Below are 23,318 nucleotides of genomic sequence, written 5' to 3'. Positions count from 1 at the left end.
GGGACTACAGGCAGGCACCACCACGCCTGGCTAATTTTTGTGTTTTTAGTAGAGACAGGGTTTCACTATGTTGGCCAGGCTGATCTCGAACTCCTGACCTCAAGCAATCCACCCTCCCTAGCCTCCCAAAGTGCTGGAATTACAGGCGTGAGCCACTGCGCCTGGCTGTAACTCTCCAATATGTTTTAAAATATGCCCTTTAATGTGTCTTTTAAAAAAATAGTTGTAGCTGTGAGAATTTTGGCATGCCATGACCAACTATATCCTCCCTGAAGATGTTCTCCTCCACTCTTTTGGTATTGATTTCTAATTTTGTTGTATTATGGGCATAGTATTCTGGAATTTACTAAGGTTTCTTTTGTAGTCTAATACTTAGTCTACTTCTCCTATAAGTATTAAGAAATAAGGCATAATCTCTGTGTCAGTTGTAAAATTACATACAAATTTATAGTTTAAACTTACCATTATTTATTGTTTAAGCCTTAGGACACCTGATTTTTCTTTCTGCTTGATCCATTAGTTTCCTCGAGGGTTTTGTTAAAATCTCCAGCTACATTTTTTGATTTATCTACTGTCTTGTACTATTGTCTATTGTTGCTTGATCTATTTTTAGATTGTATCATTAGGTGGCATATGTATTTATGATAAACATATCTTCTTGTTCTATTATTCTACCAGTACACATTATTCATTTTTCCCTTATTCCTTTTCTTCCCTTTAGCTTTAAGTTCTATCTTGTCATGTATTAAAATTCCTATACTAGCTTGCTTTTGGTTCGTATTTCCTATTAGACTGTCATGCTTTTATTCTTTAACTTCTCTATATCACGTGTGTTTTGAGACAGCATATTGTTGAAGCTTTTATAACATTTATAATTAAATGTTATATATTTAAATATTCAAACATAAAATATAAATATCAAGAGCCCCTTTTTGTTATTTAACCCATTTATTCACTGTAATTACTGCTATATTAATTAAGTCTAACAGCTTCTGTAGTACTGCATTTTTAAATTTTCCCCTCTCTCATTATATTCCATCAGAATTTTCTTCTGATGGTTTAAAAGTTCTAGATCCTTTTTTTTTTTCTTTTTTTTGAGATGAAGTCTCTCTTGGCCACCCAGGCTAGAGTGCAGTGGTGTGATCTCAGCTCACTGCAACTTCCACCTCCCAGGTTCAAGTGATACTCCTGCGTCAGCCTCCCAAGTAGCTGGGACTATAGGCATGGACCACCACACCCGGCTAATTTTTGTATTTTTAGTAGAGATGGGGTTTCACCATGTTAGCCAGGCTGGTCTCGAACTCCTGACCTCAAGTGATCTGTCCACCTCGACCTCCCAAAGTGCTGGGATTATAGGCCACAAGGTGTAGAGTCTTTATGTATTTTTGTAGTATTTGTTTTAACCTAAGCCCATAATCATGCTTATTTGCCCTTAAACTTTGTCATTGTTTTGAGTAGGTAAACCATAGGCAAGCTTTTATAATCCTTTGGTCTCTCTCCCCTACGTCTCTTCCCTGCTTCACGCTGCACATGCTTTTTTTTCTTTCTTATAGTAAACTTTTTATCCACTGGCCATGCATTTGGAAGAGGATGGGGGCAATGAATGCCGGAGAATATGATGTTTAGTAAACCATTGGGTTCATTGTTCTTGGGCTTGGAGAAAATCTGGGCTAGAGATCTGGAATATATATAGCTGAAACTACTGCTCCACAGAAAGAGAAAAAGTGGAGAAAGAACACTAGTATTCATTAGAATTTAAGTGATAGGAAGAGAAAAAGAAGCCTACAATGAAAACTATAGATAACTGAAGCAAATAGTCATAAAGGAAACCATGTTAAAAATTTGCATGCTATCCACGGCCCAGGACTTTTACACATATCACTGTTAAAACTAGACCTGATTCTGCTAACAATCTGGTTACTCAATTTCACTCTCAAAGGTCAGTAACCGGGCCTGTCAGGGCCAATCCAAAATGGTTACCTGGTCAGAAGTGTTTGTTGCAGTTAGAAAGCTTTTTGAGACCTAATTTAGTTAGAAAGGAAGAATGGTAGAGAAACATCACATCCCTGAAACCCATTCTACTGCCTGAAACTTTACAAAGAAAGTCGTTCACTTGACTTAACCTTTGATATGGCTAATAAGATTCACCCATCATTTATACTTTTGTATGGGTTTGTTTAGTCAGTGTATGGTCCCAATATTTGAAACTAAACCATGGAGGCAAGAAATAAAGACAAAATTTTGACCATGCAAGTCTTTAAGAAAGGGCAAAATATGGTTTGAGGGTTATTTTATTTAAGGCAGAAACATGAAAGCATCACGTTATACGTGCTACTTGATGGAAATATGCTATTCACTGAGTCACAGAAATGTTGACGAAGAAAGTGAGTTACAAAGAACATGAATTTGCCTGGATCCAGTCTTCAGACTTTATCTTTCATTTTATGCTACCTCCCTGATGGCAGTGAACAGCACAAGGTAGTATAATTTTAAGGTGTCTCAGTTATGCATTTTATTTTTTTTTTAATTATTATACTTTAAGTTGTAGGGTACATGTGCAAAATGTGCAGGTTTGTTACATATGTATCCATGTGCCATGTTGGTGTGCTGCACCCATTAACTCGTCATTTAGCATTAGGTATACCTCCTAATGCTGTCCCTCCCCCATCCCCCCACCCAACAACAGTCCCCAGAGTGTGATGTTCCCCTTCCTGTGTCCATGTGTTCTCATTGTTCAATTCCCACCTATGAGTGAAAACGTGCAGCGTTTGGTTTTTTGTCCTTGCAATAGTTTGCAGAGAATGATGGTTTCCGGTTTCATCCATGTCCCTACAAAGGACATGAACTCATCATTTTTTATGGCTGCATAGTATTCCATGGTGTATATGTGCCACATTTTCTTAATCCACTCTATCATTGTTGGACATTTGGGTTGGTTCCAACTCTTTGCTATTGTGAATAGTGCCGCAATAAACATACGTGTGCATGTGTCTTTATAGCAGCATGATTTATAGTCCTTTGGGTATATACCCAGTAATGGGATGGCTGGGTCAAATGGTATTTCTAGTTCAAGATCCCTGAGGAATCGCCACACTGACTTCCACAATGGTTGAACTAGTTTATAGTCCCACCAACAGTGTAAAAGTGTTCCTATTTCTCCACATCCTCTCCAGCACCTGTTTCCTGACTTTTTAATGATGGCCATTGTAAGTGGTGTGAGATGGTATCTCATTGTGGTTTTGATTTGCATTTCTCTGATGGCCAGTGATGATGAGCATTTTTTCATGTGTTTTTTGGCTGCATAAATGTCTTCTTTTGAGAAGTGTCTGTTCATGTCCTTTGCCCACTTTTTGATGGGGTAGTTTTTTACTTGTAAATTTGTTTGAGTTCATTGTATATTCTGGATATTAGCCCTCTGTCAGATGAGTAGGTTGCAAAAATTTTCTCCCATTTTGTAGGTTGCCTGTTCACGCTGATGGTAGTTTCTTTTGCTGTGCAGAAGCTCTTTAGTTTAATTAGATCCCATTTGTCAATTTTGGCTTTTGTTGCCATTGCTTTTGGTGTTTTAGACATGAAGTCCTTGCCCATGTCTACGTCCTGAATGGTATTGCCTAGGTTTTCTTCCAGGGTTTTTATGGTTTTAGGTCCAACATGTAAGTCTTTAATCCATATTGAATTAATTTTTGTATAAGGTGTAAGGAAGGGATCCAGTTTCAGCTTTCTACATATGGCTAGCCAGCTTTCCCAGCACCGTTTAATAGGGAATCCTTTTCCCATTGCTTGTTTTTGTCAGGTTTGTCAAAGATCAGATAGTTGTAGATATGTAGCATTATTTCTGAGGGCTCTGTTCTGTTCCATTGATCTATGTCTCTGTTGTGGTACCAGTAAAATGCTGTTTTGGTTACTGTAGCCTTGTAGTATAGTTTGAAGTCAGATAGCCTGATGCCTCCAGCTTTGTTCTTTTGGCTTAGGATTGACTTGGCGATGAGGGCTCTTTTTTGGTTCTATATGAACTTTAAAGTAGTTTTTTCCAATTCTGTGAAGAAAGTCATTGGTAGCTTGATGGGGATGGCATTGAATCTATAAATTACCTTGGGCAGTATGGCCATTTTCATGATATTGATTCTTCCAACCCATGAGCATGGAATGTTCTTCCATTTGTTTGTATCCTCTTTTATTTCATTGAGCAGTGGTTTGTAGTTCTCCTTGAAGAGGTCCTTTACATCCCTTGTAAGTTGGATTCCTAGGTATTTTATTCTCTTTGAAGCAATTGTGAATGAGAGTTCACTCATGATTTCGCTGTTTGTCTGTGATTGGTGTACAAGAATGCTTGTGATTTTTGTACATTGATTTTGTATCCTGAGACTTTGCTGAAGTTGCTTATCAGCTTAAGGAGATTTTGGGCTGAGACCATGGGGTTTTCTAGATATACAATCATGTCATCTGCAAACAGGAACAATTTGACTTCCTCTTTTCCTAATTGAATACCCTTTATTTCCTTCTCCTGCCTGATTGCCCTGGCCACAACTTCCAGCACTTTGTTGAATAGGAGTGGTGAGAGAGGTCATCCCTGTCTTGTGCCAGTTTTCAAAGGGAATGCTTCCAGTTTTTGCCCATTCAGTATGATATTGGCTGTGGGTTTGTCATAGATAGCTCTTATTATTTTGAGATACGTCCCATCAATACCTGATTTATTGCGAGTTTTTAGCATGAAGGGCTGTTGAATTTTGTCAAAGGCCTTTTCTGCATCTATTGAGATAATTATGTGGTTTTTGTCTTTGGTTCTGTTTATATGCTGGATTACATTTATTGATTTGCATGTGTTGAACCAGCCTTGCATCCCAGGGATGAAGCCCACTTGATCATGGTGGATAAGCTTTTTGATGTGCTGCTGGATTCGGTTTGCCAGTATTTTATTGAGGATTTTTGCATCGATGTTCATCAGGGATATTGGTCTGAAATTCTTTTTGTTGTGTCTCTGCCAGGCTTTGGGATCAGGATGATGCTGGCCTCATAAAATGAGTTAGGGAGGATTCTCTCTTTTTCTATCAATTGGAATAGTTTCAGAAGGAATGGTACCAGTTCCTCCTTGTATCTCTGGTAGAATTCGGCTGTGAATCCATCAGGTCCTGGACTCTTTTTGGTTTGGTAAGCTATTGATTATTGCCACAATTTCAGAGCCTGTTATTGGTCTATTCAGAGATTCAACTTCTTCCTGGTTTAGTCTTGGGAGGGTGTATGTGTCAAGGAATTTATCCATTTCTTCTAGATTTTCTAGTTTATTTGCATAGAGGTGTTTGTAGTACTCTCTGATGGTAGTTTGTATTTCTGTGGGATCGGTGGTGATATCCCCTTTATCATTTTTTATTGCGTCTATTTGATTCTTCTCTCTTTTCTTCTTTATTAGTCTTGCTAGTGGTCTATCAATTTTGTTGATCTTTTCAAAAAACCAGCTCCTGGATTCATTAATTTTTTGAAGGGTTTTTCGTGTCTCTATTTCCTTCAGTTCTGCTCTGATCTTAGTTACTTCTTGCCTTCTGCTAGCTTTTGAATGTGTTTGCTCTTGCTTTTCTAGTTTTTTTAATTGTGATATTAGGGTGTCAATTTTGTATCTTTCCTGCTTTCTCTTGTGGGCAGTCAGTGCTATAAATTTCCCTCTACACACTGCTTTGAATGTGTCCCAGAGATTCTGGTATGTTGTGTCTTTGTTCTCGTTGGTTTCAAAGAACATCTTTATTTCTGCCTTCATTTCATTATGTACCCAGTAGTCATTCAGCAGCAGGTTGTTCAGTTTCCATGTAGTTGAGTGGTTTTGAGGGAGTTTCTTAATCCTGAGTTCTAGTTTGATTGCACTGTGGTCTGAGAGACAGTTTGTTATAATTTCTGTTCTTTTACATTTGCTGAGGAGAGCTTTACTTCCAACTATGTGGTCAATTTTGGAACAGGTGTGGTGTGGTGCTGAAAAAAATGTATATTCTGTTGATTTGGGGTGGAGAGTTCTGTAGATGTCTATTAGGTCCACTTGGTGCAGAGCTGAGTTCAATTCCTGGGTAACCTTGTTAACTTTCTGTCTCGTTGATCTGTCTAATGTTGACAGTGGGGTGTTAAAATCTCCCATTATTATTGTGTGGGAGTTTAAGTCTCTTTGTAGGTCACTCAGGACTTGCTTTATGCATCTGGGTGCTCCTGTGTTGGGTGCATATATATTTAGGATAGTTAGCCCTTCTTGTTGAATTGATCCCTTTACCATTATGTAATGGCCTTCTTTGTCTCTTTTGATCTTTGTTGGTTTAAAGTCTATTTTATCAGAGACTAGGATTGCAACCCCTGCCTTTTTTTGTTTTCCATGTGCTTGGTAGATCTTCTTCCATCCCTTTATTTTGAGTCTATGTGTGTCTCTGCATGTGAGATGCATTTCCTGAATACAGCACACTGATGGGTCTTGACTCCTTATCCAATTTGCCAGTCTGTGTCTTTTAATTGGAGTATTTAGCCCATTTACATTTAAAGTTAATATTGTTATGTGTGAATTTGATCCTGTCATTATGATGTTAGTTGGTTATTTTGCTCCTTAGTTGATGCAGTTTCTTCCTAGCCTCAATGGTCTTTACAATTTGGCATGTTTTTGCAGGGGCTGGTAGTGGTTCCTTTCCATGTTTAGTGCTTCCTTCAGGAGCTCTTTTAGGGCAGGCCTGGTGGTGACAAAATCACTCAGCATTTTCTTGTCTGTAAAGTATTTTATTTCTCTTTCACTTATGAAGCTTAGTTTGGCTGGATATGAAATTCTGGGTTGAAAATTCTTTTCTTTAAGAATGTTGAATATCGGCCCCCACTCTCTTCTGGCTTGTAGAGTTTCTGCCGAGAGATCAGCTGTTAGTCTGATGAGCTTCCCTTTGTGGGTAACCCGACCTTTCTCTCTGGCCGCCCTTAACATTTTTTCCTTCATTTCAACTTTGGTGAATCTGGCTATTATGTGTCTTGGAGTTGCTCTTCTCGAGGAGTATCTTGTGGCATTCTCTGTATTTCCTGAATCTGAATGTTGGCCTGCCTTACTAGATTGGGGAAGTTCTCCTGGATAATATCTTGCAGAGTGTTTTCCAACTTGGTTCCATTCTCCCCGTCACTTTCAGGTACACCAATCAGACGTAGGTTTGGTCTTTTCACATAGTCCCATATTTCTTGGAGGCTCTGTTCATTTCTTTTTATTCTTTTTTCTCTAAACTTCCCTTCTCTCTTCCTTTCATTCATTTTGTCTTCCATCACTGATGCCCTTTCTTCCAGTTGATCGCATCGGCTACTGAGGCTTCTGCAATCTTCACGTAGTTCTCGAAACTTGGCTTTCAGCTCTATCAGCTCCTTTAAGCCCTTCTCTGCATTGATTATCTTAGTTATACATTCATCTATTTTTTTTCAAAGTTTTTAACTTCTTTGCCATTGGTTTCAATTTCCTCCTGTAGCTCGGAGTAGTTTGATCGTCTGAAGCCTTGTTCTCTCAACTTGTCAGTCATTCTCCGTCCAGCTTTGTTCCATTGCTGCTGAGGAACTGCATTCCTTTGGAGGAGGAGAGGTGCTCTGCTTTTTAGTTTCCAGTTTTTCTGCTCTGTTTTCTCCCCGTCTTTGTAGGTTTTTCTACTTTTGGTCTTTGATGATGGTGATGTACAGATGGGTTTTTGGTGTGGGTGTCCTTTCTATTTGTTAGTTTTCCTTCTACCAGACAGGACCCTCAGTTGCAGGTCTGTTGGAGTTTGCTAGAGGTCCACTACAGACCCTATTTGGCTGGGTGTCAGCAGCGGTAGCTGCAGAACAGCGGATTTTCATGAGACCACAAATTCAGCTGTCTGATTGTTCCTCTGGAAGTTTTGTCTCAGAGGAGTACCTGGCCGAGTGAGGTGTCATTCTGTCCCTACTGGGGGGTGCCTCCCAGTTAGGTTGCTCGGGGGTCAGGGACTCACTTTAGGAGGCAGTCTGTCCGTTATCAGATCTCCAGCTGCCTGCTGGGAGCACCACTACTCTCTTCAAAGCTGTCAGACAGGGACATTTAAGTCTGCAGAGGTTCCTGCTGCCTTTTTGTCTGTGCCCTGCCCCCAGAGGTGGAGCCTACAGAGGAAGGCAGGCCTCCTTGAGCTGTGGTGGGCTCCACCCAGTTCGAGCTTCCTGGCTTTGTTTACCTAAGCAAGCCTGGGCAATGGTGGGTGCCCCTCCCCCAGCCTCGCTGCCACCTTGCAGTTTGATCTCAGACTGCTTTGCTAGCAATCAGCGAGACTCCGTGGGCGTAGGACCCTCCAAGCCAGGTGCCGGACACAATCTCCTGGTGTGCCATTTTCCAAGCCCATTGGAAAAGTGCAGTATTAGGGTGGGAGTGACCTGATTTTCCGGGTGCCGTGTTACCCTTCTTTGACTAGGAAAGGGAACTCCCTGACCCCTTGCGCTTCCCAAGGCAATGCCTCACGCTGCTTCGGCTCACGCATGGTGCGCTACACTGACTGTCCTGCACCCACTGTTTGGCACTCCCTAGTGAGATGAATCTGTTACCTCAGATGGAAATGCAGAAATCACCCACCTTCTGCGTGGCTCACGCTGGGAGCTGTAGACTGGAGCTGTTCCTATTCAGCCATCTTGGCTCCACCAGTTATGCATTTTAGCTTCATCCTAAGTATAATTTATTTTAGGCTATCTATGTACTTGTTAGCATAGATAGCTAAGGAACAAGCATTACTATTAGATTTCTAATCATTTGCTTGTTATCCTGTCACTGACATTACAGCTACTAGCACAAATACAAATTAAGTCATATGCATCAAATCCAAGACTTTAAGCCTTGTGTTTATACTGTGCTAGGAACTCTAAGCAATTTAAATATATTAATATATACAATATATCATATAAATATATAAATCCTCTTCACAACTTTAAGAGGAAAATGTTTTTCCCAACTTGTAGATGAAGACACTGAGGACATATAGGTAGAACAATTTCCTCTAAGTTATGCCAAAGGCAATACCAGGCACATATAGAAATGAAATTCGTATAAAATTCCAAGTCTGAGTTGTTTCCTTTTCTTAATTTGGTTGTTGTCACTCATGTTTGAAAATGTATCACTCTCAGAAACTTATTTAATGTCTTTCTCAGATGACTGCTAATAAATTACATCAGCTCTTCTTCATAAAAGAAGAAATCTCTATATACAATGTTGTATTTTTTAACACTAAAAGGCAAGCCAGGTTATGGTTTTAAGAAGTACCAATTTAATAATGAATACTTAGAAATATGGTACAGATACCATAGTAATATAAAATGCATACAATTTTAAATTATTTTCTTATAAACTCTCTACATGAATGGCTGACAGCTTCCAACAGATAAACTTTTGGACAAAGTTACAAGATATTTTTGGGCATTCATTTTAAATACCATCTAGTTATCCAATTAGGAGGTTTCTAAAAAAATAAATATGACAAATATATGGATTTCTGAAGTATAAATTGACATACAAATCTATATGTTTCCTTAATACTTTTCATTAAAGCATCTTTAAAGAAGCATTCTGTAACATGAAGTTGAGAGTTCAAATTAGATGTAATGAAAAGGCATGAGGTTTTATTAGAACTGTGTAATTCACACACCAAATTTTTACATAAAAGTAAACACAAAATTGAAAAGCAAAATACATTATTTTACTCTCCAAGTTACCAATTTCAGAAAACTACTCACTGGAAAAATTAATATTCTCAATTCTGAATGTTAATAAGAAAACACACTTGATCTTAGCCAAAAGGCCGAGAATCGATAATAAGAAAACATATAGGTGCAATTCCAGAAACTTAATTCTACCTTCTAAGAAGCAGTGAAGGAGTAAGGTAACACTGCCCCTTGGGGATTGTCAAAGCTTTTCTAGAACTGCTGGAGAGCTGATTCTCTTTTGAGACAGTAAGAATTAAAACTCTGTCCATTCACCAGCATACAAACCTGTGATAAGCTTTCTTTTCCAAACTTACATATGATCAGAACTCTGAACCATGGGTTAGTGAATTGACCTTAAATGTGCCCACCTCCTCCATCTCACTGAACAGGCAGCTCCAGAGGAAAAAAAAAAAATCATTATCTTTTCTCACCTGAACAGTTTGAATGAAATATCTATTTTGAAGTTATAGAGAAGAAATAATAATCTTACACAAGAGCTAGTTTGATGGAACTTAAGCTCTTAAATTTCATGTAATAAACGCTAGTTATTAGAATAATATGTTCTTTAGTGGAATTTAAACCATCAAAACTTAACTAGGTACGTTACTAGTTTTAAAAGTTAACATGGGAGAAATAAAAGGATTTTCCTGAACTAATTTAGAGCAGTGGTCTTCAACTCTGACTACAAATTAGAATCGAAGAGCTTTTGGAAAAACAAGCATGGCTCCATCTTCCAGAAATTTAGACTTAATTGTTATGAGGTGGATTCCATATTAAAAGTCCTCAGATGATTCTAACATGAAGTGAGGGTTGAAAACCACTGATTTAAAACAGTTATTAAATTATTAATTACTTATGGTGGTCTTGATTTAAATAAATTATTTAAAATTCAAATACATGAGCACTTTTTATGTAATAGGCACAGTTATAATAAGGTAATTTTTTAATAAAAATCATTGGATAACATTGATACATTTTATCATTTGAATTATATAAATTTATTAAAATATTACTCAAACTTCTATTATAGTCTGCTGTCACAAAAGATTTCCTTTTACTTTTCTGAACTACCCTCCACTTGATACTATGGCAAAAGAGATCACACTCAAACTTTTCCTTAAGATACATGGAGAGAGCGTAAGAATTTTAAGATTTCATTTTCAAGTCATAGTACATGAGGTATTCTCCATCTTTTATCTAGAGTCACAAGCCATAACCTAAGAACTGAAATTAGGCATTGTTTAGATGCTTAACAGAATCTCCTAGATCAAGACCAACTCCCACTGGTATCACTGCTTGCTTTAAACTACCTAAAAAAAAAAAAAAAAAAAAAAAAAAAATCTATGGCAGATCCTTAGGGAACCTAGTAAGAGTGGGTCTTTTAACGCAGACCTTGTATCTTATGACCTATTTATAAAACAATTCTTAAAAAACATTACAGGATATGGTTTTTGAAACATATATAATTAGAAATTAGTTATCGCAAAAGAACTAAAAAATATATAGTTTTGAAATACTACATAATTAGAAATTACTATCCCAGGATGATAGCCAGAGCTTTCATATTTTAAATTAGAACCAAATTTTTAAGGTATTATAAAGCTCATTTAAAATGTATTTTAATTCAAGAAAAAAAATCAGGTTTAAATTAGTAAGTTTAACTTGTAACTACTTTTTAGCCTATTTTTCAGGTTCAAATTTGCCCAAACCAACTGAAAACTTTATTAATACTATAGTAGGCTAATTATCTTTTATATCCAGACATTAGGCCAAAAATGTTGAAATTCTGGTTAAACCATAATATATGCATATGTAGGAAAATGCAATAGTAATTTGTTTTCCATACTTGATTAAAATAGGTTCAAATATTTTATGAAAGCTCAGTAGTCAAAATAAATATTTAATAAAAAGATATACCATAACAAACTATCAAGAAGTTAGTGTTTGAAAATAAACTGTCACATTGTTTTGCTTTCAGTCAAACAGAACTGAATTCAGTGGCTTAAGGTATCTAAGAATAATTAAATTGTGACTTTGGAAACAAAAAAATTAAAATCCAGGTTAAGACTACAGAGCTAACACAAAGATGAAAGAGAAGTTTACTATGTTATAACTCAAAAGTTTAGAGTTATTGGGACTTCTCAATGACTACGATCTAAGAAACATGAATAGTTTGGGGAGTAAAAGTAAAAAAAAAAAAAATGATTATGTGATTCATGTTGTGACACTCTCAATAAGTAAAATCAAACAAAAAATACAGTATATATGAGCACCATTAAAAATGTGTGTATGTAGCTATACATGTGTCAAACTTTACCTGATTAAAAATTGCATTTAAAGTTAAAAACAAGTATACAATTATGAAAATACATTCTCAAGCTAACATGTCATGACTTATTTTAAAATGTTTCATCAAACATTCCTTCTAAAACTCAGCCAGTATTCTTTTGTAGTGCAATCCTTGATTAAACAGAATTACTTAAAAAAAAAGTTCAATAAGTGTTTTCAATTCATAGTTAGATTCTAAGAGGTGGAAGAAAAATGAAGTAGGCGAATAAATGGGAATTAACAGAATAAACCAGCACATGTTGGATTTGTCCGCAAGGGATTATCATTCAGGCCTCAAAATTATTTTTAATTGAGAGCAGTAAAGATTACACTGCCAGAAACACCTTCTTTCTATAATAAAAGTTGTAAATCTGTCACTTTCACTGTAGTATTTCTCCTATATTCACTCACACTCTGAAAAGAGTGATACAGAATATACATCCTGGGATAATACAGGTCTTTAATGAAAATCTTATTTTGATCCTACTTCAAGGCAGCTCATGACTGACCATTAGGAACCCTTGAACTTTTTTTCAAAGCTCCCAGTAAAAGCAATCACATGATACGGACTGATGTTCTTTGATACCATTGTCATGATAAATATTAATGCTATTCACCATTTAAAATACGTTCAATCTCTTCTAGTCTTTTTAAAGCAGCAACTCTTTTCTTCTCAATTTCTTTGATGTCTTTTGTTGTTTTGTGGGGGGTCTCTTCGTCTCCATTTTTTCCTAATTGTTTGCTGGATTTAGACTGACTTTTATTATCACTTGTTTTTACTATTTGTGTTTGTCTGGATTCACCTCTAATTTCTTTAACACTTTCAGTTGGAATTTTCTTTCCTTCCACACTTGAAAACTTACTGGTTGGGAATACTGGCTCTATAAAACTAGATGAGGAAATCTTATCCCTGACTATATTCAAATGGCGCTGAATATATTCTTCATGTGGTGCTAATGCCAATGTTTCAAGAAGGCATCTTTCAGCTTTTAATAAGTCTTTTTCTTCAAAATAAACAACACAAAGATTGTGTTTTCCTTGCACATTGCTTGGATCCATCTCCAAAATCCTTTCAAAACATTTTTTTGCTCCTAGTATATCTTTCTTTTGATTCATCAGAATGTCTCCTTTTAAAATGAGGCCCTTGATATGATCAGGGTAGTATCTGAGTAACTCTTCCAAAATTGGCAAAGCCTTTAATTCCTTTGCAGTCTGGGAATACAGGAGAGCCAGATTAAACAAAGCACTTCGGAAGTCGGCTTGTAACTTTATGGCTTTCTTCATCCAAATCTCTGCTTCATTGTCCTTTTTGTCATCCATGGCAAGCATTCCCAAATTGAAATAGCCATTAGCATCTAGTGGCTCTTCATTTATATAACTTAGAAGTCGTTTTCTAGCTTCAGGTCTGAGTTTAACCTCACCTAGAAAGTTTTTTTAAAGAAAAAATATATTGTTAGTAAAATAATTAAATGCGAGGAACAAAGCCATTTTCAAATACTTAGATTACAAAAAGACAGCTTTGAAACAACTAATTTCCATAGTTAAAAAAAGTAGAAAGCAAAAATGTCGACGTCTTCATAGGAAAAGCAAAATATTTGAAACAGTAAAAAGATAGCTTATTTCTTTTCCCGTAAAGCAGTAACAGTGCTTCAGAAACCAAAAGGAGAGAAATGTCTTTTATAATTTAGAATTCAATTGGAAATGGAAAATAGAGAATTCAGAAAAAGAAGCATGGGATTTGCCAACAAAGACATGTATTCAATCTTGATTCTGATAACATTATGACTTTATATACTGAACATGTTATTTATCTTCTCTGGGTTAACTGAGTTTTCTAATAATTATATGATGTATGTTGAAAAAATGTTCAGCAAATAGTACCTATTACTGGGTAGAAAAAAGCTTCAGAATTACTATATCACATTTTAAAAAATGTTACTTCAAAGTTTTAGGAATGTTTTGAGGACAAAAACATACCATTAAATATAGGGCTATAAAATTAGGATTTAGGAAACATGTATCTTCTTTTTTTTGAGACAGGGTCTCACTATGTCACTCAGGCTGGAGGGCAGTGCTGTGTCCATAGGTCACTGTAACCTCAAACTCCTGGGCTCAAGCAATCCTCCCACCTTGGCTTCCCAAGTAGCTGGGACTACAGGCATGTGCCACCATTCCCTGCTGATTTTAAAATTTTTTGTGGAGACAGAGTTTTACTATGTTGCCCAGGCTATTCTCAAACTCTTGGTCTCTAGTGATCCTCCCACCTTGGCCTCCCAAAGTGTTGGGATTACAGGCATCAGCCACTGCCTGGCAGGACACAAATCTCCATTGAGATAATTTCTATTGCCAAAAAAAAAAAAAAAAAAAAAAAAAAGTTCAAGTTCTACAATTACAAACCTTATAGTACAATCTTGTGTTGAATAATGAGCATCCTTCATGATTATCAAGGTAGAAAACCTTACCAAAATATTAGCTTTTCTCCAAATTTATACTTTTTTGGACACCAAGCATAAAGATTTCTCTCTATTCTTTTATTTGGCAGCACAATGGATAAAGAAAATTTGAAAATAAATCAGGAGGCTTCAGTTCTTATCTTGGGTTAGCAGCCATATGACTTTGGGGCAATCATAAAATCTATTTGGTTTTCACTCTACTAAATAGAAGACTGGCAAATGCAAACTCAAAGGTCCTCTTTAGCTCTAAAATACTATGACTTTATGATTCTTTCATATTTTACAAAAGTTTTATGAAATGTATCTAAGAAATAACTAAACATGATAATAAAGAGATTTTTCTAATTTAAAAATTAGAAAGATTATAAATCATATACACTATCTTATGAGGCAGAACTGAAATTCCTATATAAAATATGGATGAAAGATCCAGATTTACTGTGGTTAATAATTTAGTTTTGCTAAATTATAGGAAATATAAAAAATTACAATAATATCTCAGAAAACGTAGTAAAACTGGATATAAAATGGTGCCAAAAGTATTTGCTCTTATGAATCAAAAGAAAATAAAATGCTATTTTTTTGAAAACATATGCTCTTGGCTCCTCACAGCCAATTATGTAAAAAATTTCACAAGTTCATATTATTTGGAGAGTTTACATATAAAATAAGTTACATTACGTTTATGTATATAAAATGACAAAATAGTTAATGTTGCTTAATAGACTGCCTGAAATATTAGTCTTAACACATGCCAGAAGAATTAAAAATCAGTATTATCATATGTTAGAATGCATGTTGCTTGAAAATAGTTTACTTCAAGTATTTTAAATATTCTTTCTATAAATCAGTTAAGCACAGTATTGCTATAAACTGTCAATACATAAAGTGTTTGCTATGGGTAATAAAGTTAAATTAAGGTCTTGTTATATTATAAACTACAATTTGTATAAACAGAAATATTTTGAGAAAACATACCTGATTCTTGCATTACTATAGCAGAGTTGAATAATGCTAGTTTATGCTTTGGATTTAGTTCCAGAGCACGATTAAAGTTTCTTAGGGCTTCATTTGGTTCTTTAAGTTCAATATGTACAATTGCCAAGTTGTACCAAAGATCTGCATTATTTCTGTCCAGCTCTAGTGCTTTAAGATATGCTTCCTTTGCTTTAAGAGGTTTATTCATTTTTAAAAGCAATTCTCCTCTGTGGAAAAATCAAATACAAGCTTTACTTACAACATTACTATCTCAGTTTGTAGATACAATTTTTGCCAAGTTTTAAGCCTTTCCACATACAGCTTTTTTTCTTTTAACTCAGACTCTTAAAAAACTCTCTTTCAAGAACAACTCTTTGAAACTGTCCTCAAATCTGAACTCCTTAGTTCAGTATATTTGGCTTGATATATTTTCAAATATTATTTAAGGAGAAAAAAATTATGCCTGATTTCAGAGGGGAATCTATCAGGAGGAATCCAGGAAGGAGGACAGAAAAAATATATTCTTTGACTTTATCTTAAAAGGAGACAGACTAAACTGCATCAGAAAAAGGACAGCTAGCCAGAGTGAGAGATTAATGAATTTGTCAGGTGACAAAATAACAGCATTAGAAGAAAAAAATGACATATAGTAGTGGTAAGAGAAATGCCAATATTTGAATCTATAATACAAGGCTCACTATGCAAAAAACCAAAATATTCAAAATCTGTAACCCCTTCTTATATTAATTTAGTCCTCATCAATGTCTTCTTATAATATGACCATTCTTAAAAAAGAAAAAAAAGAAAAAAGCTGGGCATGGTGGCTCGTTCCTGTAATCCCAGCACTTTGGGAGGCTGAGGTGGGCGGATCACTTGAGGTCAGGAGTTCGAGACCAGCTGACCAACATGGCAAAACTCCGTCTCTACTAAAAATACAGAAATTTGCCAGGCATGGTGGCATGCGCCTATAGTCCCAGCTACTAGGGACCAGCTGAGGCACAAGAATTACTTGAACCCAGGAGGCAGAGGTAGCAGTGAGCCGAGATCACACCACTGTACTCTGGCCTGGGTAACAAAGTGAGACTCTGTCACAAACAAACAAACAGAAAAAGGACTAAAAAAAAGCTAATCAGGTAGAGTGGGAGGGATTAGTCTGACCTGTAGATAACTTTGAGGAACACACTTAGAATTGAGGACCAGTTAAGAAACCACTGTATAAATCTTTCTAGTGTGGTTCTATTTTCTGTTAGAAAATTTTAAAAAGTAATTTTGCTTAAAGAATTATTTTTACATATGTAGAAATAATATATAAATAGTGATATGAGAGTTCTTATAATACTACTCTTTCCTATAGTGTCAGAACAGAAATAAAATAAGAGGAACAACAATTAATATTCTCATTAAAACCACTTCTAGAATGAATGTTTGTCCAAAACATTATTTTTTTAATGTAGAGATTGTTGAATAGTTCTTTATGGATTAATACATGACAGGCGTTATTTATAGATACAACCCTGCTAAACTCAATGGGCATGGCGGAACAAAGACAACCCCAACTTACAAACAGATTTTATCTCAAAAACTTAAATTCAGAATGTACTTTCCCCAAAGAAAAAATGTTACAAATTACTATTAGTTTTCTGGACCAGGCTACAAAACAAAGTTTAAAAACACATTTTTCCTCAAAAATAATACAAATGATAACACATACATGAGAAAATAAATGAAGTTTTAACATGTGGTGCCAGAAAACTTTTTTTTTTTGCTGAGAACCAAGATGTTTTCTTTGTGTCAAAGGCATCAATAACCTATCAACTCTAAAAACCAAGAAAGTTCCTGAGAGTTTGATATTAGAAGTAACTATTATAAAATGTAAGTTTCAAGTTTTAATTTAAATAGGAAAAGAACAATTTTGGTAATGGGAAGAAAATGAAACTAAGATAGAGTTGCTTCTACCCTTTCCTTAATACAAAACCTAAGTTGGCTCTTACAAGTTAGGGATTCCCCTTGCTAATTTCAAATCAATAAAATCTGACTGTCAGTCTAAAAAGTTATGCTTTTCTATGCAGTTGGTTGCTAAGTAAGATTATTAAAAATATAATTTTTTTCAAAAAAAGCCAATTCATTCAAAATGTACATGGAGATGCAGTTTCAATATTCCATAACGATAGCTTAAAGTTGAACTGGGATACCTGCTAATGTAAGCCTGCTTGAAATCGGGCCTCATGCTTATTGCTTGACGGTACAGCTGATCTGCTTCTTCCAGTCGGGACTCATTTGCTCGGATCAGGTTAGCCAGATTGATATAAACGTTTAGGTGGTTAGGGGCAATTCTGGCTGCATATTTTTTACCAGGAATAATCTGTTTAGAAGAAAAGGCATTTTCATGATTTGATATTTCAGTATCAAAAATCAAAAGTACATATTCCTATTGGCTAATTCAAAATAACTCAGAACATAGTGTAAAAAATACACTGGACTGAGAGATCAGGGTTCTACGCCTGTTTGGATCAAACCTAAGAGACCTTGACTTCTAAAAGTTCTGATTTGTTTGACTTCAGAAAAAGACAGATACAAATAAAAAGCTAACAATAATCCACTAAGGTGGCATGAATGAAACAATATATCCTTAATGCCACAAAGTATTATTTTATCTACATTTTTGAGGATACTGTAAAATATTTTTATTCACATTTTTGTGTTTTCTTTTACATTTTTATTATTTATTTTTAATACAGTGGTAAAATTAGTGGCATAGTCTTATGCCCTCAGAAAAAATAGCTTAAGCTGGGCTGAAGTTTTCTCAATTGTAATAATATTTATAGTAATATTAATAGTGATAGGGTAGTTAATTTTTTTTTTACAGTTGAACTGTATGACATTTTAAGGGTTATTTTATTATTTATTTATTTATTTATTTATTTATTTTGAGACGGAGTCTCGCTCTGTTGCCCAGGCTGGAGTGCAGTGGCACAATCTCGGCTCACTGCAAGCTCCGCCTCCCGGGTTTACGCCATTCTCCTGCCTCCACCTCCCGAGTAGCTGGGACGACAGGCGCCCGCCACCACGCCCGGCTGATTTTTTTGTATTTTTAGTAGAGACGGGGTTTCACCGTGGTCTTGATCTCCTGACCTCGTGATCTGCCCGCCTCGGCCTACCAAAGTGCTGGGATTACAAGCATGAGCCAACGCGCCTGGCCTTAAGGGTTATTTTAATCCTTAACTCTTAACAGTTAAATTGTATTTGTTATTAGTTTTTATCATATCTAATTTATTGTGTTCACTGGAAGTCTGGATCCATATATACTATGTATTATAAAAACCTTAACTTAATAATCAGAGTGTTTAATTTCCAAACGTCACCAGACAAGTGAGTCTTTAGTATTCTGGAATAAATTAACTACCCTATTGTCACAACCCAGAAATATTTTGCTGATAACACAAAAACTGACATAGGGTCAGATCTTCCAATTTTGATACTACCTTATATTTAATGAATCTTATAACAACTGATGGACACAATATAGCAAGAGATATATCAACTAATTTTATCACTTGTATTTATTTTTTGATAGGAATAATGTTGAATTGTATGCTTAATATACATAAATAAAATTATATTTATTTAGTCATATAACTCGCTGATAACTCATAATCAAGAATATCTAAAATTCATACTTTATGAATTTAGTTTTTACAAATGGACTATAAAAACAATTTTTAAAATTAAGTGAGCTATGGCCGGGCGCGGTGGCTCATGCCTGTAATCCCAGCACTTTGGGAGACTGAGGTGGGCAGATCACAAGGTCTGGAGTTTGAGACCAGCCTGGCCAATATGGTGAAACCCCGTCTCTACTAAAAATACAAAAATTAGCTGGGTGTGGTGGCATGCACCTGTAGTCCCAGCTACTCGGGAGGCTGAGGCAGAAGAATCACTTAAACCTGGGAGGCGGAGGTTGCAGTGAGCTGAGATCGTGCCACTGCACTCCAGCCTGGGTGATACAGCAAGACTCCGTCTCAAAAAAAAAAAATTAAGTGAGCTAGAAAAATGTAATTCTTTATAAAACTTACTTTTATATCAACTAACTGAAGAAAAGATAAAGATTTTCCTTCTAGATAATTCTACTCAATATGGACATCTAATAGATATGACACAATAGATAAATTATGGCAACTTACTTGAGGCATCAGTGATTTAGCCATCATGTAAGATTCTTCAGCTTCTTTGGTTCTATTTAAATTTTTATAAGTTCTTCCTACATTCATATGGGCGCCAATATCATCTAAAATTTTAAAACAATCATTTGTTGGCAAGTATACAACTGATATATTCAATATACTCAATGAAATGATTAAATGTATTCGGTATATAAACAAGTATTCAATGTAACTAATGAGAAGACATATTTCCAGAAACAAACACACTAGGCAAAAATGCAAAAGCAGGCAACAGGTCCTGCTTCTTCCTTAAAGTTCTTGTAATTTAACTTGTTATAACTTAAAACCAATGGTATACACAAAATTACTTAAAGCATGTAAAGACAGAAAATACATACATGGCATGAAAAAACTAGTTGGATGGATTTTTGAAGAGTTGAGACATAAGAGAGATAAAGGTAATGAAGAAATTTTTATTACCTTCCCTTCATTGTATTTTACTACACTAAAGCTTGCTTCCATTTACTTAATCTCATAGCTTAGGAATTCACTCATGCAGCCAAAAAAAACATGAAAAAATGCTCATCATCACTGGCCATCAGAGAAATGCAAATCAAAACCACAGTGAGATACCATCTCACACCAGTTAGAATGGCAATCATTAAAAAGTCAGGAAACAACAGGTGCTGGAGAGGATGTGGAAAAATAGGAACACTTTTACACTGTTGGTGGGACTGTAAACTAGTTCAACCATTGTGGAAGTCAGTGTGGCGATTCCTCAGGGATCTTGAACTAGAAATACCATTTGACCCAGCCATCCCATTACTGGGTATATACCCAAAGGACTATAAATCATGCTGCTATAAAGACACATGCACACGTATGTTTATTGCAGCACTATTCACAATAGCAAAGAGTTGGAACCAACCCAAATGTCCAACAACGATAGACTGGATTAAGAAAATGTGGCACATATACGCCATGGAATACTATGCAGCCATAAAAAATGATGAGTTCATGTCCTTTGTAGGGACATGGATGAAACTGGAAAACCATTCTCAGTAAACTATCACAAGGACAAAAAACCAGACACTGCATGTTCTCACTCATAGGTGGGAATTGAACAATGAGAACTCATGGACACAGGAAGGGGAACATCACACTCCGAGGACTGTTGTGGGGTGGGGGGATGGGGGAGGGACAGCATTAGGAGATATACCTAATGCTAAATGACGAGTTAATGGGTGCAGCAAAACAACATGGCACATGGATACATATGTAACAAACCTGCACATTGTGCACATGTACCCTAAAACCTAAAGAATAATAATAAAAAAATAAAAATAAAATAAAAAAAGGAATTCACTCAAAAGGTATAGCTCAACTCTACAAGAAAATGAATCACCAGGATTTTTAGAATTATTTCAAGTGTTATAACAAATACGCATCATGGTGGAACAGGGGCAAAGAGACTGAAAAAAACTTTGCCATTCGATTTTTTAAAATTTTTGTGACTGGCTGGAATGATAGTATAATGGAACATAATGATTTAAAAGGTTGTGTTAATTTTAGGATGTCAGGAACTTATGTCTCATTTTCTGATGTGGAAAGTAAAAATCCCAGCAGTTGAAATAGGAAAGAGATGAGGATTCATTGTACAGTAGCTTTTTAAAAAGATATACTTGCCAGTAAATATTTCAAAGGTTTGGAATAATGATAGAAGGAAGGTAGAAGATCTTAAATCAGACAGTTTTTACTCAACATGAACAGACATGAAAAGGTTTATTATGACTACTACTTGCCTTGTGATACCAATTATTTTGCAATTGTGCAATAATTCTTTGTCTGCAACTCCTAGGACACATAGGGGCCAAGCATATATATCTTGGGCATTCCCTGAGTAACAGTCCTAACAACTTGCTATATACTGTTTTAGGCTGGCAATTGTATGCACTGCACAAAAACTGGCAGATGCAGTCCAGGTTTGATTATAGATAAGTTTAGGAGTAAGGAAGTTGATTTTTTTCTTTTTAGATGTATTGCTGAGTCTCATGGAGCCAGGAGGGGTCAAGCAAAAAAAACGTTTAAGCTAGCCATTCTTAATTCTGGCTGCAAATCAGAATACCTGTGTAGTTTAAAAAAAAATCAGATACTTCAGCCCCACCTAGGTCCATCAAAACATAATGTTCAGAAATGAAATCTGCAAAAATATGTTCATAAAAAGTGTTAAAGGCAATTCTGATGTAGAATCAGGGCTGAAAATCATTGTATTACCAATTGCATATAAAAGTGTACAGTATAGTGATTAGATCAGGGTATTTGCTTGCATTACATGTATCAAAACATCACTATATATCCCATGAATATGTACTATTATTGTCAATTAAAAATATGGAGTAGTCTTTGCTTTTATATCACTTTTTTTTTTAAACAGATAAATCCATACCATATGTTTATAGAGTTCAGAATGTTATTTAGGAAAAGCTAACGTACATAGAACCTGAAAAAATTATACACTAAGAATTTAAGAATAAACTGAAAATTTGTTAAAATAAAAGTGTAATTATGCCAGCTGAGTATTTAAAATGTTATTGAAATTATCCCCAACCAATGTTACAAAAGAAAGAGATTATATACTTAGGTTAAAAATGAGGTGAATTACTATCTATTGAAATCATGTTCTTAGAATTATGGCCAGGAGATATTGTCATTAATGTAGACTTCAGAAACTAGAGTATAGCAGCCCTATGTTTTCAAAGAGCAGAGATGCAATTAGATATCGTTTAGCATCAAAAAGGCCACTCAATACAGCTAATAAAATGAAAGACATAATTTCTAAGCAATTCTTTATAATTTACAAAGTTTTAAGATTCTAGAGGGGAAAACAGTATCACTTTTAAGATAAATTTAAGAGAAGAAAGCAAGATGTAAAAAATCAATGACATTTAAATGACTAAAGAGCTAAAGGAACTTCAAAGAACAAGCCCACTCTTAGGAGAACCTATCAAAACAACAGCAGCATGAGTTAACAATCTAGCTTTTAATTCAATTGTAAATGAGGACCTCACAAATCTCAAATGTAGTCTCAGTTTGTCAATACTAGGTTTCTATAATCAGTTAATTTTTCCAGAATCCTAGTTGAGTATATTTCATTTCTTATCTCTCCTCACATCTCTAATATCATATTTTCACCAGGAAAACAAAGGAACTTTGTTTAGAAGGGAACTTACCTCACTGCTAAAGGTTATCAACTTACCTGCATGAATGTTTGCATGTGTTTCTAATAGTAACAAACACCTGTGTACACAGGTTTACACTCACCATTTGTTTGAAATGACAGTAGTTATTAGACACTCGTTCACATGTGATCTCAGTCATCCTGCCTAGGGATGCAAATATGATGTGGCTGGGAAGTTTTCAGGGAACTGTGTATGACTAATACACAGCTGCCCAACAGTGAAATATTAGCTGCCCAACAGTGAAGTATTCTCACATTGATGGCTTAGGCAACTATGTAGAGTTTCAGTATTTCCTGTCCACAAAACTATCAATTTATTTAAAAAGATAAATTTATAAATATCTGGAATCTCCTAGGAACTCTCTATCCTTCATAAATATAGATGTAAAAATTACTAATCGCATTTTAACAAATAAAATATAATAAAGATAATAAGTGACAATCAAATTGTGTATTACTGAAGGCAAGGTTGTTTTAACATTA

General features: G+C 35.4%; 1 protein-coding gene across 3 annotated transcripts in view; it reads right to left on the bottom strand.

The window, feature by feature from the left end:
- Positions 1–9,222: 9,222 nt before the first annotated feature.
- Positions 9,223–23,318, bottom strand: part of TMTC3 (transmembrane O-mannosyltransferase targeting cadherins 3) — a 58,119-nt gene continuing 44,023 nt past the window's right edge. For all 3 annotated transcript variants that reach the window (XM_055236561.2, XM_063615139.1, XM_055236562.2), the window contains 4 exons: positions 19,619–19,722; positions 17,633–17,802; positions 15,441–15,667; positions 9,223–13,430 (listed from right to left, as the gene is read on the bottom strand). In XM_055236561.2, coding sequence (XP_055092536.1) covers positions 12,619–13,430; positions 15,441–15,667; positions 17,633–17,802; positions 19,619–19,722 — 1,313 coding nt within the window. In that variant the 3' untranslated portion in view covers positions 9,223–12,618. The remainder of the gene's footprint in view (positions 13,431–15,440; positions 15,668–17,632; positions 17,803–19,618; positions 19,723–23,318) is intronic.

This window comes from Symphalangus syndactylus, chromosome 13 (genome assembly GCF_028878055.3).
Source record: "Symphalangus syndactylus isolate Jambi chromosome 13, NHGRI_mSymSyn1-v2.1_pri, whole genome shotgun sequence".
Taxonomy (NCBI): domain Eukaryota; kingdom Metazoa; phylum Chordata; class Mammalia; order Primates; family Hylobatidae; genus Symphalangus; species Symphalangus syndactylus.
Note: the sequence above shows the minus strand (reverse complement) of the source record. Positions and strands in the feature narration are given on the sequence as shown.